The sequence below is a fragment of the Schistocerca gregaria genome, chromosome 3 (assembly GCF_023897955.1).
Source record: "Schistocerca gregaria isolate iqSchGreg1 chromosome 3, iqSchGreg1.2, whole genome shotgun sequence".
NCBI lineage: Eukaryota > Metazoa > Arthropoda > Insecta > Orthoptera > Acrididae > Schistocerca > Schistocerca gregaria.
This window is the reverse complement of record NC_064922.1, coordinates 448996858-449024289: the sequence shown is the minus strand read 5'-3', so window position 1 is coordinate 449024289 and position 27432 is coordinate 448996858. Positions and strand designations below refer to the sequence as shown.

General features: G+C 47.3%; 1 protein-coding gene across 1 annotated transcript in view; it reads right to left on the bottom strand.

Moving 5' to 3' along the window:
* LOC126354248 (metabotropic glutamate receptor 4-like) overlaps window positions 1-27432 on the bottom strand; it is a 769434-nt gene that overhangs the window by 46108 nt on the left and 695894 nt on the right. The window contains exon 11 of the mRNA XM_050003756.1: window positions 5923-6136. Coding sequence (XP_049859713.1) covers window positions 5923-6136 — 214 coding nt within the window. The remainder of the gene's footprint in view (window positions 1-5922; window positions 6137-27432) is intronic.

The following is a 27432-nucleotide window of genomic DNA, read 5'->3' as shown; positions in this document are numbered from 1 at the left end:
ACATGTGTCCGGAAACGCTTACTTTCCATGTTAGAGCTCATTTTATTACTTCTCTTCAAATCACATTAATCATGGAATGGAAACACACAGCAACAGAACGTACCAGCGTGACTTCAAACACTTTGTTACAGGAAATGTTCAAAATGTCCTCCGTTAGCGAGGATACATGCATCCACCCTCCGTCGCATGGAATCCCTAATGCGCTGATGCAGCCCTGGAGAATGGCGTATTGTATTACAGCCGTCCACAATACGAGCACGAAGAGTCTCTACATTTGGTACCGGGGCTCCGTAGACAAGAGGTTTCAAATGCCCCCATAAATGAAAGGCAAGAGGGTTGAGGTCAGGAGAGCGTGGAGGCCAGGGAATCGGTCCGCCTCTACCAATTCATCGGTCACCGAATCTGTTGTTGAGAAGTGTACGAACACTTCGACTGAAATGTGCAGGAGCTCCATCGTGCATGAACCACATGTTGTGTTGTACTTGTAAAGGTACATGTTCTAGCAGCACGGGTAGAGTATCCCGCATGAAATCATGATAACGTGCTCCATTGAGCGTAGGTGGAAGAACATGGGGCCCAATCAAGACATCACCAACAGTGCCTACCCAAACGTTCACAGAAAATCTGTGCTGATGACGTGGTCGCACAATTGCGTACGGATTCTCGTCAGCCCACACGTGGTGATTGTGAAAATTTACAATTTCATCACGTCGGAATGAAGTATCATCCGAAAAGAGAACATTTGCACGGAAATGAGGATTGACACATTGTTGGATGAACCATACGCAGAAGTATACCCGTGGAGGCCATTGAGCTGCTGATAGTGCCTGCACACGCTGTACATGGTACGGAAACAACTGGTTCTCCCGTAGCACTCTCCATACAGTCACGTGGTCAACGTTACCTTGTACAGCACGAACTTCTCTGACGCTGACATTAGGGTTATTGACAACTGCACGAAGAATTGCCTCGTCCATTGCAGGTTTCCTCGTCGTTCTAGGTCTTCCCCAGTCGCGAGTCATAGGCTGGAATGTTCTGTGGTCCCTAAGACGCCGATCAATTGCTTTGAACGTCTTCCTGTCGGGACACCTTCGTTCTGGAAATCTGTCTCGATACAAACGTACCGCACCACGTCTATTGCCCTGTGCTAATCCATACATCAAATGGGCATCTGCCAACTCCGCATTTGTAAACATTGCACTGACTGCAAAACCACGTTCGTGATGAACACTAACCTGTTGATGCTACGTACTGATGTGCTTAATGCTAGTACTGTAGAGCAATGAGTCGCATGTCAACACAAGCACCGAAGTCAACACTACCTTCCTTCAATTCGTCCAACTGGCGGTGAAATGAGGAAGTACAGTACATACTGACGAAACTAACATGGAAATTAAGCGTTTCCGGACACATGTCCACATAACATCTTTTCTTTATTTGTGTGTGAGGAATGTTTCCTGAAAGTTTGGCCGTACCTTTTTGTAACACTGTATAAGGAACTGCAGTAGTACAGTAGAGGAGGTAACTGAAAGAAATACACAATGACCCGAGCAGAAATGACACCTTTATTTAAAGAATGAATTACACTGAAGTCACTGCGACTGCTGACGGTCCTTGGATTTACAAAAGGCTAGATATGGTTCTTAGTATGGCATGTGATAAACACGGACGATAATGAATTTTCTACAATGTGAACCACAAGACGGATACACAGTTATTGTGGTAGGACGTTCCATGCCTCCACAAGGTCGGTTGACAAGTGCACGGTTGGTACATGTGGGCGTGGTGAGATACGTCACCCCAACGCATCTCACTCGTCTTCATTGGGATTTATATCAGAAGGAACGGGCAGGCCAAACCATTGGACCTTATCCACCAGCTTGAAGAGATCCTCTACCTGCTCTGTTCGCACTTACGGAAGGTGTGCAGTGTCACAATAGTGTTGACTGATGAGGTGTTTAAAGATTTGGAGGTCTGTACACTCTTGCAGCATAATGGCTCCCAATACAACAATACACGAACCACCAAAATGATCATGTTCTACAATTCTGGACTTACCCTCATATCGCGAAAGGACGGAACACGTAATTCATCCAGGAACATGCTCGAAATAATTATTTTGGTGCACCAGTTTTTATGGTATGGGGAAGCATAATGCTGCATGCACGTACTGGCCTTCAAATCTTTGAACATGTTGCACTCATCTGTCAAAGTTATTGTGGCACAGTCCCTTACCAATGTGCTTTTTATCAGGGCATTCAGCCCTGACTTCATATTTATGAAAGACAACGTCGAAGAGAGCAACTGGTGTTGCTGTTGTAATGAGAGGATATTCGGTGAATGCACTAGGTTTTCCTTTCCATGACTTAAATCCTGTCGAGCACGTGTGGGATGCGTTGCGACGACGAATGGTAACGCGTTCACATGCACCAGCAGTTGTCAATCGCACTGGTGCAGGAATGGAACGTCATTCCACAAGAACTCCTTACCAACATTGTGGCCAGTGAGAACTATGTCCATCCATTTGCAATGTTCAGGAGACTACCATAATTATAGTCTTTGAATAAATTTGTCAGTTTTGTTCGTTTGCTGCGTATTTCTTTAGGCTACATTCTGTACTACAATGTAGCAGTTCTTTCTATGTAAGGTCTCAGTTTCGTTGAGGTATGGTACCTGGCAGTGACATATCATGCCTAAGTTACTTTCGTCCGTAAATCTTGCACACCAGTGTTTTATACCGGAAGGGGACCCGAGAGGTGTAGCGACGAAAATATAGTTTTAGGGTGCTGTACCCTTCGTTTAATTAAAAATCAAAGTAGCTTCAGCTGCGAAGTAATTTTCAGAGTCCATTAAACGGAGATGAAGACTATGCAGATTAATTAATGGTAATGTTAGAACGAAACTTGAAACTGTTAGCAGACTGGTAGAAATTCGATAGCTGCCAACTAAGGACGGCAGAGAAAAGCGCAACACTGAAAGAGAAAAATAATCACCGTTGAATATTAATTCTGAAAGACGCGAACTAACAACAGTTACCTATGTCCACAGTGGGAACGAGTACGAAGTGAAGAGCGTAGAATCGCTTTTATCTTCCAAATGATTTTCCACTCCTTGCTAAAAGACAAACACCGTTTTATTCCATTTGCAGCGTAACTACAGAGTCGCTCGAAACTCTGAAACTGCAGGTGCATTAAATAAGGAATTCAAGTCCTTTGGTCGCCGCCGCGCACTGCGTCTTGTCTCCTTGCCAGGCAGCGGCATGCTGCTGCTCCCGAAATGAATATTGACCGAGCGCCCGCATCTTACCGCCGTCTTTTAACAGAAGGGGGCCCCAACTTTGTTCTTAGCTCTTCCCACGACTCCAGGCTCCGCCCTCAAAACGACGGTCTCATCGCGCTCGGACGTGGAGACGAAACCACGAAATTCTCTGGTCCCCAAAATGGGCCCTCGTCGCGAGCCACTGTATTTGTTCGTGGATGACAAATCAAATCAGTAAATATGCTCCACTAGTAGAGCGCAAATACCGTATAACTCTATAACGAATAAACACGCAGGAGTGACGTCTCGACCGCTGCAGGAACTATGCTTGGTCACCTGTCCCGGTACACTCAGGTTTAGGTACCAAGTGATGCTCGCTGTTTCTTCGTGGTCCAATAGCATAGAGAGCTATAATGAAAAATGAATTCGTGAAGAGGTACGACAATTTGCTGCTAACGGTTTTAACTCGTTTCACGTCCAGAAGAATACATGACAGAGGGAATGGTGGTAAGGAGAAGGCACCAGAAATGAAAATGTTATAAGACGACTGTGTATAAAATTTGTAACACTTAGTTTAGAGCGGCAACGATTGGAGCTATCATATATTCTGTACTGAATGACCCAAACACTTAAGAGCGTACCTAAATAGGTGGAAGTGGATCAAAACGGTGCATGTGATTCTACTGCTCAGTTTTGTGTGCTAATGGTTTCTGAAAAATTTCCTGGCACAAGCGTAATGCATGTTTCATGGATTTGGCAGTGGCAGCCCTTCACAGCGGTATTCGTAACCATGTTTCGAATTTTGTATGTTGGCAGCGAAAGAAAGAACGTGCAGGAAACCGTGAAACATTTATTCAGTGGAGCCTACAACTTTTTGTTGGCTGCAACGTTATTCACATGAAACATTCAGTTGCAGCCAAATAGTTTCGTGGAAGACAAATATGGTTTCTTATTTTATTCATAGGACTGTGCTAAATACGTGACTGAATTACAATACTTCTAAAAATATGATGTTGCTTGTGTTTAGCGGGATACAATTTTATTTCGGAAAGGGAAAGCACTTCCACAGGAAACCAACGTTCTCTGGACAGTTCATCAACTGAAAATCGAAGTTATTTTTCGTCGCTATTGAAAGGAGACAGAAAATGTCAGTGGATTTATTACGGGGCGTACTTGCCAGATGCGTATTTCTGCAATGGGTTTCGACAGCGGAATATAAACGCGACAGAGGCACTTTCATTGCACGGATGGAAAAGACTCACTGGCTTTTTATTTTCTCTGCCTCTGGTCGTTAGGCGAGCGCCCGTGCAGTGCGCAAAAGCACCGCTGGAAAACCTTTCCACATCTTTTCCATCTCCTGCATAACGCTTCAGCTGACATGGACGCTAATTGGGGCCCCAGATAAACCGCACCGTGAATGAGCGTGCTCCCGGAACACAACAGCGAGCCAGCAGCTCTGTTGATTTGGCGCTCGCTTAGCCAGCTTACCGTTATGGCTAGCAAATTTTAAACTGTCTACTCTCATTATACTCCGAAGTTCTCATCTCTTGTTCAAATATTTTATAGCGTTTTTTTTAGTAGGAAAGTTAAAAGTCTGATGCAGTAAAGTTAAAATCTTCACAGCGGAATTTCTGGTGATGCATGTAGTATAAGGAGTGATCAAAAAATTTTCGTTTGAGGGCGTTACTGCAGCGTATGTGCAACGCAGCGCGACTCGGATTCGAGCGCACAACGATCGACATATAGACAAGGGATTAGTGTGGGATTCGTGGCTATCGTACGTGGAAGTGGTAAATCTGGAAACGTGGACTATGGCGACGTTATTATCAAATGTGTTCAAACAGCAAAACGTGCTGTTATTGGTTTCTTGGCTGCCGAAGGTCAGACGCAGGTAGACAATCATTGGTGAACGAAGAATATGTTTGGGGAAAAATGTCCGTCGAATAAGGACGACCGGGATTCGAACCCAGATTTCCCGCTTATCGCGAGCGGTCGCTCGACGCTTGGGCTATCTGAGCACGCTCCACACAAACACACACACACACACACACACATACAGACACACACACCAAACCTCGAGCCCGTCAAGTAATCGATATCCATTGTGCAGTACAGTGGTATTTGGTACGTACGTAAGATGAGGGGTGGGGCAGTGTCCAGTGGCAGAGAGTAGTGTATTACGTGACACATCAGCCACTAGCATCATTGTACCTCGTATGTATTTAGCTTGAATTTCAGGGCGTGCATAGAATATTTAGCGTTGATTTTCATGTTAGGTCACGTAATGGTGAAAGTAGTTAACCACTGTCGTATTCAATATAAGTGGATTAAAGAAAATGGTATGGTATTATGTCAAGAAAAGCAATAGTTTTTTGCTATTTGATTGTAATGATATCATGTTGCCTGAGCTATGATCAAGTTTAGTTGCAATGCCGACACAATGTGGAAATAAATACTTATTTTTCGTTTTCATTTTGTTCGCGTATTCTGCAGAACGTCAACAAAATATGAATTTACAAGAAAAGCCTTTTATTTTGGTGTGCTCCAGTGTTTTATCACTCTATTCTTCACTAGTTTAGTGTGTTATGTCTCGAGATAAAAAACACGGATTGCAGGAGACACGTATGAAGTGTGTAATTGCCGCGAGCAAAGATGTGTACTCACCGATGTGCTTGGACTCGTTGAAAGCCTCGGGTATCTTGCGCGTGAGCACGGCATACACGGTGCAGACGACGATGAGCACGATGGGGTAGCCGAAGGCGATCATGTAGGAGGCGTCGATGTGCGAGGAGCACACCAGGTGGTTGTCCTCGCGCGTCGGGTAGTGGTGCACGGCGCGCGGCGGCGACACCAGGATCCACACGCCGTTGATCAGAACCTGCCGGCAGCGGTAGTTTAGAAACAAATTCGCTGCGTCGTAAAGTTTTAACAGCCACCTCGAAAAAATAAACTTGCATTTTTAAGTTTTGTTTCTTTGAAGGTACATGTCCGCAGTTCTGGTAAATAGTGAAATTTCTCGCCACAGTATCACCGAACGTCGCTAGAGGAGCAAGAACTGTTGAAGTAGAGGTGGTCTGTACCACTGTAGTTTGACTCCCCTACTTGCGTTCTTTGGTTCTGTGGCACGGGGATTTCGGTATTTGACAGAACTGCAGACACGTGCCTACAAAGAAACAAAACTTAATTAGACAACTTTATTTTTTCAAAGTCAGTTTCACTTGTGCAGGAAAACAAGATGATTGAAGCTTGAAAGCTATTCACAGTCAACTTATATCTCATTGCAGTTTCTTCTTTCGTTTTAAGGAGCATTACTGTTACGTTCTGAACATATATAATTAACACACTTTTTTTAGTTTTCGTCATGTAAATCGTCTAAAATTGGTATTGCTATTTGGTTTATTGTTACTACACATGGTTAACTCTTGTTCAGTAAGACAGTAAAATAATTATTATAATAACTATACTCGTCAATGAGCAATGACGTAATGCCAGCCGCAGTAGTTAATGTGCAGTCTGTCTTTTGCAAGGCATCAGTATACATGGTGAAAAGTATTTAAACCGACAAACCCTGGATGGTTGTAGGGGACATCAAAACAAATATTTTTCCCGTAATCTCATTTTTTCTTATGAGGATTATTGAAACCGGTGGAGGTAGTATTACGCTCGTCAGTTTTTAAAGGCCGTATTACGATCTTCAGTTGTTAGAGGGCGTATTACGCTCTTCGGTTGTAGGCAACTGCTGTCCACCAGTGTAGTAGTGCATTGTCTCTGTTTACTAATGGAGCGATACACCTGGAGTGAGTACATTGATATGGTTGGTACGCACTACAGACGAGCTGCACAGCGGGTTTATCAACAACAATATCCTAATCGCCGTATCCTGCATCATACGACCTTTGCTGCTGTGTACCAACGTCTGCGTGATACCGGGTCATTTAGCAGATTACCTGGACAGGGACGCCGTCGCACGGTGGGAACGCTGCAATTTCAGGAAGCTGTCTTGTAGCAGTGGAGCAGGATCCTTCAGTCAGCACTCGTGCGGTTGCACGTAACATGGGGACGAATCAGACGAATGTAAGAACAGTCCTTCGAGAGCAATTGTTACGTCCATTTCACTTACAGCGTGTCCATAACCTGGAACCAGTTGATTATCCACCCAGAGCACAGTGTGAAATGCACCTTACATTTCCATCCTCTGTGTTGTTTACCGGTGAAGCAACGCTCCGGCGTGATGCAGTCTTTAACATGCACAATTCCCATGTTTGGAGTGAGGATTACCCACATGCCACGATTACTAGCGCTCATCAAGTGCGGTTCTTCGTTAATGTGTAGATCGGTGTTGTTGGGGACTGTTTAATTGGGCCGTATCTGCTACCTAGGCCATTAAATGGCAGGCACTATTACTAGTACAATTTTCTCGCCAGAGCATTGCCAGAATTGCTGGAAGACGTCCCGCTCCCTACAAGACAACGAATGTGGTTTCAACAAGACGGGGCGGCGGCACATTTCAGTCGTTGTGTGCGTCGATTCTTGGACCGATGGTTCCCAGAAACGTGGATTGGCAGAGGTGGTCATGTGCCATGGCCTGCTCGATCCCCAGATATGTCCCCTCTGGACTTTTTTGTGTGGGGAGAGATGCGCAACCTTGTTTACGCAACTCCTGTTGCATCAGAAGATGATCTGGTTGCCCGGATAGTAGCAGCAGCAAGAACAATTCAGGATACTCCTAGGGTTTTTGCCCGTGTCAGACAGAACATGATCCGACGGTGTAACCTTTGTTTACGTGTCAATGGAGGCATTTTTGAAAATCTACTGTAACTGAAATTGGGCTGTGTTAATATGTTGTCTCTTGGTCATAAAAATGGAAAAGTGTTAGTTGGTTTAATTAATTTGCCACCAGAGAAATCTTCTTCTACCGGTTTAAACACTCCTCATAGGAAAAAAATGACATTAGGGAAAAATATTTGTTTTGATGTCCCCTACAACCTCCCAGTGTCTGTTGGCTTAAATACTTTTCACCCTGTAGACGCACTATTGTGTTTCCATGTGCAGAACGAGAGCTCGCTTTGTTTACATTCTGACGTCCGTTACTTACGACTTAGCGTCTACGATACATGGCGAACCGTTATCGTAAATAAACACTTAAATTTGCCTTTTTCAACGACTATACCCGACTCAAGGCATTGCAGGTTGAACGTTATCTGATACACGAAGTAAAGATCCCGGTGACAGTCTTTACAGGAATAAACTTGTCGATCGTGAATAGCAGGGTCTGTGTTAATATCATCAATGACGCGCCTTGCGAACGCATCCTACTTGAGACCAAAAATGGGCTCCACTTCTATTATGCCGACGGAGCGTGATCATCGACCACCCAGGCTTAGGCACACGTACGCTAAGCGTTTTCGAATTGCTATTCGAACTTCCAGCAGAGAAAGTTGTCTCGGCACGCCGATCATGTGGCATTGTCCATGGCCATACTGCGGAGAAACAGACACAATTTTGGAGATACACTCCTGGAAATGGAAAAAAAGAACACATTGACACCGGTGTGTCAGACCCACCATACTTGCTCCGGACACTGCGAGAGGGCTGTACAAGCAATGATCACACGCACGGCACAGCGGGCACACCAGGAACCGCGGTGTTGGCCGTCGAATGGCGCTAGCTGCGCAGCATTTGTGCACCGCCGCCGTCAGTGTCAGCCAGTTTGCCGTGGCATACGGAGCTCCATCGCAGTCTTTAACACTGGTAGCATGCCGCGACAGCGTGGACGTGAACCGTATGTGCAGTTGACGGACTTTAAGCGAGGGCGTATAGTGGGCATGCGGGAGGCCGGGTGGACGTACCGCCGAATTGCTCAACACGTGGGGCGTGAGATCTCCACAGTACATCGATGTTGTCGCCGGTGGTCGGCGGAAGGTGCACGTGCCCGTCGACCTGGGACCGGACCGCAGCGACGCACGGATGCACGCCAAGACCGTAGGATCCTACGCAGTGCCGTAGGGGACCGCACCGCCACTTCCCATTCCCAGCAAATTGGGACACTGTTGCTCCTGGGGTATCGGCGAGGACCATTCGCAACCGTCCCCATGAAGCTGGGCTACGGTCCCGCACACCGTTAGGCCGTCTTCCGCTCACGCCCCAACATCGTGCAGCCCGCCTCCAGTGGTGTCGCGACAGGCGTGAATGGAGGGACGAATGGAGACGTGTCGTCTTCAGCGATGAGAGTCGCTTCTGCCTTGGTGCCAATGATGGTCGTATGCGTGTTTGGCGCCGTGCAGGTGAGCGCCACAATCAGGACTGCATACGACCGAGGCACACAGGGCCAACACCCGGCATCATGGTGTGGGGAGCGATCTCCTACACTGGCCGTACATCTCTGGTGATCGCCGAGGGGACACTGAATAGTGCACGGTACATCCAAACCGTCATCGAACCCATCGTTCTACCATTCCAGCACGAACGCTGGTCCAACTGAGGCGCCAGGTGGAAATGGCATGGCAAGCCGTTCCACAGGACTACATCCAGCATCTCTACGATCGTCTCCATGGGAGAATAGCAGCCTGCATTGCTGCGAAAGGTGGATATACACTGTACTAGTGCCGAGATTGTGCATGCTCTGTTGCCTATGTCTATGTGGCTGTGGTTCTGTCAGTGTGATCATGTGATGTATCTGACCCCAGGAATGTGTCAATAAAGTTTCCCCTTCCTGGGACAATGAATTCACGGTGTTCTTATTTCAATTTCCAGGAGTGTATCTTCTCCTAAACGGCGTCCGTCACACAATCATTGATGTCGGCAACCACATTCCGTCCTACCTACAGATTGGCGGATGCCGTGCAATAATCATGTTCGACCGCCAGCCTCGGATTTTTTCCGGGTGGGCCAAAGAAAGCCACTTTAGATTCGAATGCCTGCAGCGGTGCATTACGCAACTGCCAGCAGTCGACAGGCCACCCTCGTCGTAAACAATGATGTTACCGGTGACCAACGCAGCTGCTCTCGCTTCTCCTGCCGCCGCGTGACTACACCCGCACACTACAACTGAGGCAGATCATCTCCCTACGGAGGGTAGCTCGGACGGGCTGCTGTCTCGCCGGCCGTCGACCTCGCTCCGATGGCGCAGATGCTGCAGACTGCTGATCCAGTCCTCCCCAACAAGATGGAGATCGACTCGCTCATCATCCCCACAGCAGCCTTGTTGACGAAGCGATGCGAATTCCTGCCATTATTGGGCACAGATGGTCGTGTGAAGAAACAATATTCTCCGAAAGGTAGCAAGAGAAGGTGGCAAGCCGTCTCCGGCAGAGATATAGCAGGCCGAAGAAGAGGCCCAACGATGCTCACAAAACGGCCTCTGCCGAAGGAGACGATGTGAGTATGGCGACACCTACCGGTGTGCCTGCGCCCGTCCCACCCCCCAGCAACGTGGTTGGTTGGTTGGTTGGTTGAGGATTAAAGGGACCAAAATTGCATTGGCCATCGGTCCCTTGTTTCATAAACACACAGTGACACCATCCATTTGTCATTCGAAGCACAAGATAAAAATTCCAAGGGAAGAAAATCCCCACGGTCAATAATAAAGAAACATGGAAAACGGAGAACAGCAACAAAACCAACATAGAGAAGAAAGGCAGAAAGAATTAAAGCTGTACAGCAGAGGATCGTGGCTGGCTGATAACGAAAATAATAGGATGAGCCAGCCACTCTGCAACACGTTAAAACCTCCACCTAAAAGATTAGGATGGAGTCGAATTACAACACAAAACTAATTAAAAATACAGCTCAAAAGAGGGTGATGTAATAAAATTAAATGGAGCTATAAAAGCCGCTTGCGCCAATAAAACGTAAAACCCGACCTGCCATAGAGACATTGTCACCTAAAAGAGAGGATAAATCACCCTGGAGATTAAAAGCACACCTGAGAGCGGTTAAAAGAGGACATTCCAACAACAGATGCGCCACCGTCATGGTTGCACCACAGCGACAATGAGGGGGGTCCTCTCGACGCAGCAGACGACCATGCGTCAGCCAAGAGTGACCAATGCGGAGCCTACACAGAATAACAGAATCCCTGCGAGAGCCCCGCATGGAGGAACCCCACACAGTCGTGGTCTCCTTTACTTGCCGCTGCTTATTAGATGCAGACAGAGTGCGCCATTCGTCTCCCCACATCCCAAAGACTCGACGGCGCAAAATCTTTCGGAGATCAATTGCCGGTAGGCCGATCTCCAGCGTCTGTTTGCGGGTTGTCTCTTTGGCCAGCTCGTCGGAAAGTTCGTTTCCCTCGATTCCAACGTGGCCCAGGGTCCATATTAACACCACCGAACGACCACGCTGTTCAAGAGTGTGAACGGACCCCTGGATGGCACCAACAGTGGGATGGCGTGGGTAGCACTGGTCAAGAGCCTGCAGACTACTGAGCGAGTCACTGCAAATGACGGATGACTCTCCAGTGCTGGTACGAATATGCTCAAGGGCACGAAAAATGGCTGTCAGTTCTGCAGTGTAAACACTGCAGCCTTCCGGCAAGGAGCGCTGGTCGACATAGTCCGCATGAGCATAAGCGTACCTCACACGGCCATCAACCATCGAGCCATCGGTTTAGATAACCTCAGAGTCATGGTATGCGCCGTGGAGAGCAAGGAAATGGCGGCGCAAGACTGCAGGAGGAACCGAATCCTTAGGCCATCGGGAAAGTTCCAGCCGAAGCTGGAGGCGTATGTGGGCGGACCTGGTAAGCAGAGTTCACGAAGGAGCGACCAAACACGGATCCCAATTGTATGGCCTGATCGTGGTCGCTGGTGTGGGATATGGACTGCCCCATTAGCGAAAAGGAGACGGTAGTTAGGGTGACGGGACGAACAGCGGACGTGGGCAGCATAGTTCGCTAACAGTTGTTGACGCCGAATACGAAGCGGAGGAACCCCAGCCACAGCAAGGAGGCTATGTAGAGGGCTGGTGCGGAATGCTCCTGTCGCCTGTCGAACCCCACAATGGTGAACGGGGTCCAGCAGTTGCAATGCTGAGGGCGACGCTGAGCCATACGCCACACACCCATAATCGAGCCGGGACAGCACGAGGGCTTTGTAGAGCTGCAGTAGCGTATTACGATTTGCACCCCAAGTTGTGTTGCTGAGGCAGATGAGGGCATTCAGATGCTGCCAGCACTGACGCTTGAGCTGACGAATATGTGGAAGCAACGTAAGCCGGGCATCGAACAGCAATCCCAGAAAACGGTAAGTGTCAACAACCCTGAGCATGGCACCCTGAAGATAGAGCTCAGGGTGGGGATGGGCAGTTCGACGCCGACAAAAGTGCATGACACAAGTCTTCGCAGCAGAAAATTGAAAACCATGGGCTAGGGCCCATGCCTGCGCCTTGCGTATGGCTCCCTGCAACCTACGTTCTGCAACACCAATGGTGGAGGAGCTGAAAAAGATGCAGAAATCGTCAGCATATAACGTGGGTGAGACAGACGACCCTACTGCTGCTGCAAGGCCATTAATGGCCACAAGGAAAAGGGGCACGCTCAATACAGAGCCCCGTGGAACGCCGTTCTCCTGGATATGAAGTGAACTATGGGATGTGCCAATTAAAACGCGGAATGTCATAACAGATAAAAAATTCTGAATAAAAATGGGGAGAGAGCCCCAGAGACCCCACCCGTGCAACGTGGTGAGAATATGGTGCCGCCACGTCGTGTCATATGCTCTGGAGAGGTCGAAAAAGACGGAGACGAGGTGTTGGCGCCTGGAAAAAGCAGTGCGGATTGCAGACTCCAGGAAGACCAAAGTATCTGCGGTGGAACGGCCCTGACGGAAGCCGCTCTGGCACGGAGCCAGAAGACCCCGAGACTCGAGCAGTCAACACAGCCGTCGACTCAATAGACGTTCCAGGAGCTTGCACAGAGTATTTGTCAAGCTGATGGGCCGATAGCTATCCACATTAAGCGGGTACTTACCAGGCTTCAGCACCGGAATGATGGTATTTTCTCGCCACTGCGACGGAAAGACACCATCGCCCCATAAGCGGTTGAAGATGGCAAGAACACATCGCTGACAGTCCTGATTGTGGACGCCGTCTGGCCCAGAGGCGGTATCGGGGCACTGTGCCAGGGCGCTTTGGAGTTCCCACAAACTAAACAGGGTGTTATACGCCTCAGGGTGGCGAGAAGCAAAACAAAGCCGTTTGCATTCCTCCCGGCGTTTTAGCGCGCGAAACGCTTGCGGGTAATTCCCTGATGCAGAGGCCCGAACATAGTGCTGCGCGAAATGCTCGGCAATTGCATCGGCATCGGTGGATAGCGCCCCATTGATGGTAAGCCCTGGGACACCTGTAGAGTGCTGCAATCCAAAGATGCGACGAATCTTCATCCACACCTGGGAGGGTGAGGTACGGGAACCAATGGTGGAAACGTACCTCTCCCAGCACTCCTGTTTCCGCCTCTGGATGAGCCGCCGTGCCTGAGCACGTAGACGCTTGAAGAAAATGAGGTTCTCCAAAGACGGGTGCCGCTTATGTCGCTGAAGAGCCCGGCTTCAGCGACCTCCGGGGACCACCAAGGCACTGACTTTCGCCGGGGGCACACTAACGAAAGAGGAATGGTGCGTTCCGCAGCGGAAACAATAGCTGCAGTCAGTGTCTCAACCGCCACATCGATGGTACCGTGGGGGAGAGAGTCAACAGTGGCAGCAGAGGAGAACGTTTCCTAGTTTGCCTTGCTAAATGCCCATCTAGGCAAGCGGGCATGGGAGCGACGCTGGGGTAGTGAAAGGAAGATGGGAAAATGGTCACTACCACACAAGTCGTCATGGACTCTCCAGTTGACCGATGATACAAGCCCTGGGCTGCACAACGACTGATCTATGGCCGAGAACGTGCCATTCGCCACACTGAAATGTGTGGCGGCGCCAGTGTTTAAGAGACAGAGGTAGAGTTGGGAGATAAGATTCTCGACATCTCTGCCTCAGCCAGTAATCTTCGTTCCACCCCACAAGGGATTGTGAGCGTTAAAATCCCCCAGGAGAAGAAAAGGCGTGGGAAGTTGGGTGACAAGTGCAGCCAATTCGGTCAGGGAGACTGTACCACCTGGAGGGAGATAGACACTGCAGAATGTTATGTCCTGGGTAGTCCTTACTCTGACAGTCACAGCTTCTAATGATGTTTGAAGGGGCACAGGAGCACTATATACAGAGGTAAGGACATACACGCAGGCTCCACCTGACACACAATTGTAAGTGCTACGGTTGCAGTAATAACCCCTCTATCCACGAAAGACAGGGGTCCGCATTGCCGAGAACCAGGTTTCCTGGAGGGCAAAGCACAAAGCAGGTGTCGTGCTTAGAAGCTGACGCAACTCAGGTAGATGGCTAAAATAACCGCCACAATTCCACTGGAGGATTGTACAAAGCGTGTCCTGTAGGGGCATGCAGGCACGGAAAAGGCAAATTACTTCGCAGGGTCACATGTTGCCATCGATTGAGTGACGGACGTCGCTACGGCCATAGTTTCCGAGGAGACAGCGAGATCGAGGTCATCAGGGGACCTCTTCCTCAGAGGCTGAGCTGACAGGAAGCGGTGGTGCAGGAACCACTGGGTCCTTATCCTTCTTAGAGGGCTTCCTCTTCTCTCTCTTGTCTTTTGGAGGACGGTTTGCATGCCGGGAGGGCTTTCCTGATGCATCATCAGGAACAGACGAAGAGCGGGAAGCCCTTCGACCAGTAGCTGGTGCCTTCTTCAGCCACTGGCTAGGGCTGGCGCCCCCCCCCCCCCCTCCCTGCTGAGAGGTGGGGACTGACGTCCCCGGTTGTTCGGGGCGCACTGCTCCCAAACTGAGTGTTTTGAGAGCAGTGGAAGAGAGAGTGACCTGTCCCAGCTGTGGGGCAGGCGTTACTTGATTTCTCTGTGGGCCAACAGAGAAGGGAGTCGTTGCAGGAGCCGGTGGCGTCAGTGTGACTGTAGCATCTCCTCAACATAAGTGTGGGGTTGAGTCGATCTAGCTTCTTCTTCACCTCTTGGTAAGTTAAACGGTCCAGGGTCTTAATTTCTTGTATCTTCCGCTCTCTTTGGTAGACTGCACAGTCTGGCGAGCAGGGAGAATGATGCTCCCCACAGTTAACGCAGGAGGGAGGCGGAGCATATGGAGCATTAGGATGCGAAGGTCGTCCACAATCACGACACGTGGGGCAGGCAGTGCACCTGGAGGACATGTGTCCAAATTTCCAGCACTGGAAGCATCGCATAGGGGGCGGGACATAGGGCTTGACATCGCACCAGTAGATCATGACCTTGACCTTCTCAGGCAAGCAGTCGCCCTCAAAGGTCAGGATGAAGGCACCGGTAGTGACCCCATTATCCTTGTGCCCCCTAAAGACACGACGGACAAAGTGCACACCTCGTCGTGCCAGGTTCTCCCGTAGCTCATCATCAGACTGGAGCAGAAGATCTTTATGAAAAATAATCCCTTGGACCAAATTTAAAGACTTATGAGGAGTGACGGTAACGGGGATGTCACCGAGCTTCTCACAGGCGAGTAATAACCCGGGACTGCGCAGATGAAGCTGCTTGTATCAGAATGGCCCCGCACCTCATTTTGGAAAGAGACGCCACCTCCCCAAACTTATCTTCGAGATTGTGCACGAAGAAAAGAGGCAGTTTCCAAAAACGAATCCCAATCAGTTCTGCTGCACACAAGGTATCGCGGTGAATACGACTCCTGTCAGTCTGCAGCCCTACGTTCCTCCCATGGTGTGGCTAGGGAAGGGAACGATTTCGGGCTATATGTCACAGCGTTAAATTCCACCTTACCACGCTTAGAGACATTGGCAGTCGGGCGATCACCAGAGTGAGATTTCACCCGCATCATTGCGGGGCATCTGCCCCGATGCCACCCACTCCGACCAGGGGCTCTCCCCACGGGCGCCACCCAGCCACAGCAAAGGCCACCTGGCAGGATGGCCGTTGCCGGGAGTCCCGATGGCCCAGAGAGACGGGCATCTACTCCTTGGCTTACGTGGGGAGGTGTCAGCTCAGGCATCGGCAGTACGATCCCTGTGTTGTCAGGGGGCTACAACCTAGAGGGTACATGACGACCCCACCACAACTGGCTGGCTACCGTGCTGGATTTTGGGTGCCATGGGTAGTCCATAGTGATCGTGGGTGGAGATGGTGACGCACTAATGATCTAACTTACACAATCCATCTGGGGTGTATGCCCAAAATAAGGGATGGAAGGTGTAGTTACGACACCAAGACAATAAAGAGTGCCAAGGTCTTAGGGCACAGAGGACTGATGGTGCACCATGTAAGGTGTCCTTCCCCAAAAGGCTCGTACTTCTGTTGAATTTGGAAAAATGGAGGTCAAACCCCAATGGGGACCATCACATTAAAGGCCAAAACAGTTGAGACTCCTTTTAGTCGCCTCTTACGTCAGGCAGGAATACCGCAGGCCTATTCTTACCCCGGACCCGCAGGGGGACCCAGCAACGTGAAGACACTGACGTATTTAATGGGTTAATTTACTCTCTCGATACCATATCATGAACCACTACTCCATCTTCAGAGGACCATATGGACGATACACCAGTGTCTGCCTCCAAGGCAGCAACAATCAATACCAGCAATATCAGTTCACAGGTGAAAACTCGTCTTACATGGGAAATGTTCTGGACTTCTGATATCAAAATATTTCCCTCCTGCAGGAAGTCTAGCATGCCTCTACAGGTGATCCCATATACCATGGAGTGGCAATCTACTTCCTCAAAGGAATTCCTGTCACCTTCCTTCCATCAGCTAGGTGCATGGCTCTCACTGCCATGGGGATGAAATTTATTAATGTTTATGCCCCATTGGGCACCTCTCAATGACATGAAAGGATCCAGTTTTGTTCTGAAGTCACCGCCCCCTGTTTTTAGGGCGATATGAACACTGCCTGCCAGGAGTGATTTTAACAGCTTTCTGCATGCAAAAGATCAGGCTCTCCACTATACTATCTGCCAGGAACTACTTTAGTGGTGTGCCATCTCTTGCTCTGCGAAACATGGGAAATCCAACATGGCGACTGATCTGGCCATTCTGCAAGCCATCTAGCAGGATATGTCTCGTAAGGTCTTACATTGGCACTGCCTTCTTGTGACCACTGCTCTTACATCTAGTCACCAAGACATGAGCAGCCTGTGAGCGATGCCTTCCCAGATACTGCTCAATGCTGATGTGGTGGGTGGACTGCACCAAGCCAGAGATCCGGAGGACATTACTGAGATATGGAAAGGAATTGGATGAATGGCATCAAAACACCATCAACTTCTAATGTGTCACCCTCCAAGATCTGTATGCCCACCATAAACTCCAGAAAACCAGATGGAATGGCACAGAACTAAGGCAAGGATTATTGTGCAGACGTGCCACACATTTTAGGGGGTGGTGATACAGACTCGACACCATGACCACGTGGGATTGGGAATTCCATCCATGCATCACATTAGTCTGACGAACGACGGCATAGTAGACAGGTCATTGACACAGTGGTCAAGCCACATGACTGTGGATTATCAATGAGAAGGACATCATTTACAATTTCGTCGAGCACATTGGCACAATTACAGGAAAGAGGATGATGACTCCATCTTCCAATATGTCATGTGAACCCTCACCCACTTGGAGACAGATACCTTACCAATGGGAGTCACATGAGATGAAGTCGACGACACACTCTATGAGGTTGCAATTAGCAGATCGCTCGACAGTGACAGCCTGCCGAATAAGTTTTACTGAGCCTTTTTGAAGCTCATGGCATTGCAGTGGACGATTTGTTCAAGAAATTCATGACATCTGACCAAACAGTCTGGCGTGCCTCTGTTGAGGGCAACGCCAATCCACAAACCATCCCGTGGTTCGACGGTCAAAAAATATCTACTGCTCATCCTGCTCAATGAACATTACAAGATCTTCTCCCTTTTTCAGGTAATGCACCTCTCATCGATACTCCTCAAATCCCTTGCCCAGAACAAACGCCGCCTAGGGGACAGGTTGACATACATACTGCCACAGGCGAATGCCGCTACTAAACTGGGAATACGTGCAGCGGCCGTCACTATGGATTTCGATAGCACCTTCGATAAAGTGCGCCACCATTTCCTGTTTTCGGTGGCAGCTTGCAAGGACATCCCACCTCCCCTCATCGGCGTCCTCCAGCGTCCTTACAGTGGTGCAAGTTCTCGAGTCCAAGTCAACCAGCGTTTGGCAAGGCAGGTACTCATCCGCCACTCAATTCGGCAACGGTGCTCGATCTCTACCCCCTATATGCTATTGCCTTCGCAAACACACCTTTCGTTGCCGGGAATGTGCTGATGACCTACTACTTCCCATCCACTCCAGCTCTGAGATTCGAGCAATCCTCGAACTGATCACGTGTTATGGGGCTGCTGCAGGCAATGCGATGAACATGGCCAAATCTTCTGCACTGTACGTTGGATAAGGCCTCCAGAAAGATGAGGTGGCAACCCCGTCACTAATGTGCAATTTCCGGTACCTGGGCGTTACCTTTACCCCCCAGCGTCAGATGCACAGCAACGACGAAATTCCGTTGCCTGTTACACATCATCCACAATGAAGTATGCCAAAACTTCTGGAGACCCTTCAACACGTTGACGTTCTTAGTCGTTATGCGGCATCAAAATTGATCCATATCACACAGGTGATCCCTCTGCCGATGGCTATTGGGTGCGATCTTTAGGCGGACCTAGGGTATTATCTTATGTCTGGCTCCATGTTTAAAGACCACAACAACAACATGAGTCTCTTATCGTGCCCGCCATGAAATGGTGCCTCGGATTTGCCGACATCTAGATGTGTGCTTTGGCCTTGTGTATGAGTACAGTGGGGAAACAAAGGACCGGTGGAGCACTTCCCTGACAGGCAGTTTGCTTAAGATCCTACTGCCTGCGTCTACCTCACCAGCTTCGCCTTTGGGCCAAATCACGCCTCACCTCACATTTCGGCCTTCTTGGTCGACAACAGTTGCGCACACTCTGGCCTCCCAGACACACGTTCGACCAGGACGGAGGATATTTGCATCCTTCTATTGTGCTTTCCCTGTAACATACTGGTGGTGTACGTGTTGAATACCATCCACCAGCCCTTCCTCCCTACCCACGTTTGGGCGATGTGGTATCACACAGGAAATTTACAACAAAACAGCGATTGTGCAATATCGGTTTGTCAGATTCCCCTCTTGACAGCAACTCTACAGTAAAGACCACCGCCTGACCTGCGCCTCTTCACAAGACTTTTGGCAATTCGTGCATCAAGACGGTCTGTTACGTGTGAGTGCCAACTGATGCGATCGACCCGCATATATTTCTATACCTGGAGTACACATATTTTACCACCGCCAAATATCATGTCATCATGTAGGTAAAGGAGTGGACAGCCAGTTACCTTTTTCGTGAGGGAACAAAATCCCTTCTAGACTTCTGGAACTACACTACTGGCCATTAAAATTGCTACACAAAGAAGAAATGCAGGTGACAAACGGGTATTCAATGGACAAATATACTATATTAGAACTGACATGTGATTACATTTTCAATCAATTTGGGTGCATAGATCCTGAGAAATCAGTACCCACAACAACCGCCTCTGGCGGTAATAACGGCCTTGATATGCCTGGGCATTGAGTCAAACAGAGCTTGGATGGTGTGTACAGGTACAGCTGCCCATGCAGCTTCAACACGATACCACAGTTCATCAAGGGTAGTGACTGACGTATTGTGACGAGCCAGTTGCTCGGCGACCATTGACCAGATGTTTCCAATTGGTGAGAGATGTGGATAATGTGCTAGCCAGGGCAGCAGTCGAACATTTTCTGTATCCAGAAAGGCCCGTACAGGACCTGCAACTTGAGGTCGTTCATTATCCTGATGAAATGTAGGGTTTCGTTGGGATCGAATGAATGGTACAGCCACAGGTCGCAACAAATCTGAAGTGTAACGTCCTCTGTTCAAGGTGACGTCAATGCGAACAAGAGGTGATCGAGACGTGTAACCAATGGCACCCCATACCATCACGATGGGTGATACGTCAGTATGGCGATGACGAATACACGCTTCCAATGTGCGTTCACCGCTATGTCGCCAAACACGCATGCGACCATCATTATGCTGTAAAGAAAACCTGGATTCATCCGATAAAATGACGTTTTGCCATTCGTGCACCCAGGTTCGTCGTTGAGTACACCATCGCATGCGCTCCTGATCTGTGATGCAGCGTCAAGGGTAACCGCAGCTCGCAGCTATGGTCACTGAGCTGATAGTCCGTGCTGCTGCAAAGGTCGTCGAACTGTTCGTGCAGATGGTTGTTGTCTTGCAAACGTCCCCTTCTGTTGATTCAGGGATAGAGACGTGGCTCCACGATCCGTTACAGCCATGGGGTTAAGATGCCTGTCATCTCGACTGCTAGTCATACGAGGCCGTTGGGATCCAGCATGGCATTCCGTATTACCCTCCTGAAACCACCGATTCCATATTCCGCTAACAGTCATTGGATCTCGACCAACACGAGCAGCAATGTCGCGATACGATAAACCGCAATCGCGATAGGCTACAGTCCGACCTTTATCAAAGTCGGAAACGTGATTTCTCCTCCTTACAGGAGACATCACGACAACGTTTCATCAGGCAACGCCGGTCAACTACTGTTTGTGTAGGAGAAATCGGTTGGAAACTTTCCTCATGTCAGCACGTTGTAGGTGTCGCCACCGGCACCAACCTTGTGTGAATGCTCTGAAAAGCTAATCATTTGTAATCACAGTATCGTCTTCCTGTTGGTTAAATTTCGTGTCTGTAGCACGTCATCTTCGTGGTGTAGCAATTTTAATGGCCAGTAGTGTATGTACAAACAGCCCATGCATCGCTCGAACGCACGCCTCGTTACCGACTTTTATTTGCCAACTACGTTCCGAGTGCCTCCGTTACAATACCAGTTAGTTGGGGCATACCGTGAACTGAGGGAACCAAGTCCCCCCTCGGGCATTGCCTGATATTCAGCCACCTATGATCGATTCTATCTCTCAACCTCACCGGAAGGGAGGGCGCGCCATAAATGCGCGTTGCGTTTATCGAAGTATTTATTTATTTTTTCAGTCTTTTGTTTTTGCTTCTACATAGGTGATGTAAGATCCCTAAAATTTTATAATAATAGCAAAAAAGCAAATAAAATAAAAAATCAACAAGAAAATTAAAAATATTTAAAAATGACTTACACTTCAGTTGTTTCCCATGTCCTCCACGTTCGGTGGTTGTGAGGGGGATACTGTGGCCAGGCTTCGGGTTTTGGACGCTAGTCCTTTCCATAAGTATGTAAAAAAATAACTAAATGAACAGTCGCTAACGCACGCCCGTGCTGTTGTTCTCGACTCGAACCCGGATGATGGACTTAATTTTCACTGCCAGCACTTCGCCGGCAAGAGGAAGAGAGGTGGTGGCGCAGAGTGATGACCACCAGATTTTCCGCCAACATCGTCGGTTAAATTCCAATCTTCTCTGCAGTGTCTCATGAAGCGAGGATACGTGACAGTGTTGTTGGTGATTCGTCAATCGTCAATCTTCCTCTTTCTCATCATACAACACGAATATAATACTGAACTATACACGCATCCATGCGGTACAACTTTACGTACAACGCAACTCTCCCCTATTCTCAGGCAAGGGGCTAAAATGTGCGCAGGAAGAATATCCTTACTGACAGGCGGCTGAACCCACCGCTTGAAATATCCAGGCCAATAGTACTATGCGACATTTCAGTATCGCAATTATGATTTAATCGGTTTGTTGCCAAATTACCTTTGTTTTTATGAAAACACCTTCACAACAGTGAGAACCTGTGATACACAGACACCAAAACTTACAACATAAAACAACCTAGAAACAAATTACTTACATTTTTATCACATGTTCAATCTGTTCTGCCAGGGTACAATACAGTGCGTAACAAATGCAGAATTGTTTAGGTAGAGACGCTGTCCAAGCATCGCCGATATGATCACGGAATAGTGAACAACGGCTTACATTCGACGGTCTTTCACGCTCAAGAATGCCAGGAGTTTGTTGGACTATCTCCAACGCTGCAGCCGTTTTAACACTTTGCCATCCACACGTTTCGTACAAATGTATTCGCTTGGCGCTGGCAGCGCTAATTCGGATGATTTGTCTTGTCGCCGGACACTTGTCACCTTTCCGTTTATGACAAGCTTCAAACCCATTGACTTTTGCGTGTTAAGTTTTTTCGGAAATCATCTCTTTTGCCGTATCGTTCCACAAACTCGAATTTTCTTTTCAAGAAACTTCTCTGCAAGTTCTACACTGGTATAACAATTATCCATGCCACTTTCTATAAGAAGGTGTCAACAGTTCCATCACTGTTTTTGCTAAAGGTTGTCCAGCGCCGGAATATATCTTGAATGTGGAAATGTATCGCGTACTAGAATCACACAGCATCCGAATGAGTATGCCATATTTAGTAATTTTTGACGGATTGTTAACTTTAAAATTTAACTGTCCACGCCACGGTATTGTTCTTTCATCAATTGAAATGTTTTGACTTAGATTAAACATTTATTTAAACTGTATTGAAAAATAATCAGTTACGAATTGTACTTCGAAAAGCCGGTCAGCATTATCCAGTTTATTGTTGTAGTCGGAAAAATGTAAAAATGATAATATTTTTTCTGAATCGGTTGCGGGACATCGTTTCGCTAAATATCGGTGCGTCTATCAACGGATTCGTTGACCAGTAATCATCGATCCTTGTTTCTTTTTTTTTTTTTTTTTTTTTTTTTGTCGCCTGTAGCACCACATCTAAGATGCTTCGATTCTCTTCTGTTCCGGTTTTCCCACAGTCCATGTGTCCATGTTTCACTACCGTACAATGCCGTACTCCGGATGTACATTATCAGAAATGTCTTCCTCAAATTAAGGCCGATATTTGATATAAGTAGACTCCTCTTGGCCAGGAATGCCCTTTTTGCCATTGCTAGTCTGATTTTGATGTTCTCCTTGGTCCGTTCGTTATTGGTTATTTTACTGCCTAGTTAGCAGAATTCGTTAACTTCATCTACTTCGTGACCATAAATCCTGATGTTAGGTTTCTCGCTTTCTTATTTTTACGATTTCTAATTACCTTCGCCGTTCTTCGATTTACTCCCAGTCCATACTCTTTACTCATTAGGCTGTTCAATACTTGCAGCAGATCATGTAATTTTTCTTCACTTTCACTCAGGATAGTAATGTCATCAGCGAATCGTATCACTGATATCCTTTCACCTTGAATTTTAATTCCATTCCTGAACCTTTTATTTTCATCATTGCTTCCTCGATGTACAGATTGAACAGCAGGGGCGGAAGACTACATCCTTGTCTTACCTCCTTTTTAATCCGAGCACTTCTTTCTTGGTAATCCACTTACCCCTATTTTTCTCAGAATTTCAAACATCTTATACCATATTACATTGTCGAACGCTTTTTCCAGATCGACAAATCCCGTGAACGTGTCTTGATTTTTCTTTAGTCTTGCTTCCATTACTAACCGCAATGTCAGAATTGCCTCTCCCGTGCCTTTACCTTTCCTGAAGCCAAACTGATAGTCATCTGACGCATCCTCAATTTTTTTCCATTCTTCTGTATGTTATTCTTGTAAGCAATTTGGATGCATGAGCTGCTAAGCTGATTGTGCGCTAATTATCGCATTTGTCAGCTCTTGCCGACTTAGGAATTCTGTAGATGATGCTTTCCTGAAAGTCAGATGGCATGTCGCCAGATCCCTACATCAACGTGAATAGTTGTTTTGTAGCCACTTCCCCCCAATGATTTTAGAAATTCTGGTGGAATGTTATCCATCCCTTCTACCTTATTTGATCTTAAGTCCTCCAAAGCTCTTTTAAATTCTGAATCTATTTCTGGATCCCCTATCTTGTCTAAGTCGACTCCTGTTTCTTCTTCTATCACATCAGACAAATTTTCCTCCTCATACAGGCTTTCAATGTGTTGTTTCCACCTATTCTCTCTCTCCTCTGCATTTAACAATGGAATTCCCGTTGCACTCTTACTATTATCACCCTTGCTTTTAATGTTACCGAAGGATGTTTGGGCTCTCCTGTATGCTGAGTCTGTCTTTCCTTCAATCATTTCTTTTCTAATGTCTTCACATTTTTCCTGCAGCCATATTGTCTTAGCTTCCCTGCACTTCCTATTTGTTTAATTCCTCTTCGAGTTGTATTTCACTGTTTCTGAGTATCCCAACTTCTGTTATCGCCCCTTTTTAAGAATGTCCATTCCTCTTCAACTCTACTGTCTACTGAGCTATTTCATATTGCTGTATTTATAGCCTTAGAGAACTTCAAGCGCATCTCGTCATTCCTTAGTACTTCCGTATCCCACTTCCTTGCGTATTGACTCTTCCTGACTAATGTCTTAAACTTCAGTCCACTCTTCATCAGTACTATATTGTGAACTGAGTCCATGTCTGCTCCTGGGCACGTCTTACAATCCAGTATCTGATTTCGGAATCTCTGACCATGCTGTAATCTAACTGAAACCTTCCCGTATCACCCGGCCTTTTCCAAGCACACCTCCTCCTCTTGTGATTCTTGAGCAGACTATTCGCTATTACTAGCTGAAACTTGTTACAGAACTCAATTAGTCTTTCTCCTCTCTCATTCCTTGTTCCATGCCCATATTCTACTGTAACCTTTTCTTATACCCCCTCCCCTACAACTGCATTCCAGTCTCCGATGACTATTAGATTTTCATATCCTTTTACATAATGTATTACCCTTTCAGTATCCTAATACACTTTCTCTATCTCTTAATCTTCAGCTTGCGACGTCAGCATGTATACCTGAACTATCGTTGACGGTGTTGCTATGCTGTCGATTCTGATAAGAACAACCTTATCACTGAACTGTTCACAGTGACACACTCTCTGACCTACCTTCCTATTAATAACGAATCCTATACCATTTTCTTCTGCTGTTGATATTACACTATACTCATCTGACCAGAAATGCTCGTCTTCTTTCCACTTCACTTCACTTACCCCTACTATATCTAGATTGAGCCTTTGCATTTCCCTTTACAGATTTTCTAGTTTCCCTACACGTTCAAGATTCTGACATTCCACGCCCCGACTCGTAGAACGTTATCCTTCCATTTATTATTCAATATTTTTCTCATGGTAACCTCCCCCTTGGCAGTCCCCTCACAGAGATCCGAATGAGGGACTATTCCGGATTTAGTTTACTAAAGGAAAGATTATGATGACAGTTCTTTCAATTACAGGCCACATGTCCCGTGAATACACTGCACATGTCTTTAATGAAGTGGTTTACATTACTTTCTGCATCCTCATGCCGTTGATCATTGGTGATTCTTCCACCTTTTGGGTAAGTTTCCCACCCCACGGACAAGAGAGTGCCCTGAACCTCCGTAAGCCCCTCCGCCCTCAAACTACTACCGTAGAAAATATCTGATACTGGTTACATATATTTTTATGTTGTATTGTGCAGGATCGGGTCGAAAACAATTTATACAGACAAGTGATATAATTTGACGTCTCCCCCGCCCCCTTTTCCCTCCCACGCCTTCATCCGTGTCAATTTTCGCTGCTAATAGGGACTGCATATAAATCTTGTACTTGGACGGCCTTCTAACCTTGGCGCTCCAAGCAGAGATTCAGCGATTTGTGTCGCTTAGACCTTAAACCGATCCTGAGGATTGAGCCTATATTTATAGGTCTCTGGTATTACATAAATCCTAGGAAACACTTTCGAAACGGTCGTTTTCTGACCTGAACTGAATTAAACACGTAATTCCCTATCACTGAGGATACCACTTATTACGAACAACATTTCAACTCCATAAAAGGCTTCTATAACGATTAAGTGCCAGATTACGGATGCAGAGGTCTCCGATAACCGGTTACCCATAGAATTTTTATCAATCGCGTACCACTTCATTCACAGCCAGAAGTCATTTGCAACGTGAGTAATGCCGAGTTGCAAGGGTGTTAGAAGACCACGTTAAACTGTAAGTCCTCGTTCAAGGGTCTGTTGAATTGTAGCGTGTAGCATGGCGGTGTGTATTGCTACTATGTCGTTTCGTGAGAAACAGCGTGCTGTCATCGAGTTACGAACTCGAAGAGCTCGCCTACACATGGAGCACCTCCTTCAGCATGACAATGCCACGCCACACACGACAGTCCGACGCCTTGAGTTCAGTCACAGATCATCCTCCATACAGTGTTGACATTGCCGAACCAGATTTTTATCTGTTTTCAAACTCAAAGATCACCTTCGAGGATTTCACTTTGATAGAGATGAAGCGGTGCAAGCAAGTGAAATAGTGGCTTCGTCAGTAAAGCATACACTCTACAGTGACGGTATCAACAAACTGGTCTCTCGGTGGGAGAAATGTGTTCGTCGCCATGGTGATTATGTTGAGAAATAAAAATGTAGACATGAAGAATAGGATGCAGTATGTTAATAACGTTTGTTTTATTTTAAACGCTTTAAGGATTCACATAGAAAATTCAGAGGCATTACTTTCTAACTGACTATTGTACATGAAAGGTAGAATTTCGTCAATATCCTCTCGAACTCTAAGAAGGAAAACAGGATGCGTCATTGAGAATAAGTCCTGACTGACTAAAAATGGTTAAAATGGCTCTGAGAACTATGGGACTTAAATGCTAAGGTCATCAGCCCCCTAGAATTTAGAACTACTTAAACCTAACTATCCTAAGGACATCATACACATCCATCCCGAGGCAGGATTCGAACCTGCGACCGTAGCGGTCGCGCGGTTCCAGACTGTAGCGCCTAGAACCGCTCGGCCAGCCCGACCGGCCTGACTGACTCTCCCTCACTCGGAAGACACTAGCAGTCCATTTTCCTCTTCCGTCAGTGTATCTCCGTGGAATAGGAAGGTAGACTAAATAACCTATCGTGAAATTAATTTCTAACATTGGTCATAAAACTGCAGAGTGCGAAGACTTATCTTATTGTTGCGTTGTACATTTGTTTTAAGCCCGACAACAGATTCGTACTGGTCAGTTTTTTTTCCCTAGATAAATACACATTTCGGGAGACCACGGACCTCCGAAAGTAGTTCCCTTGTA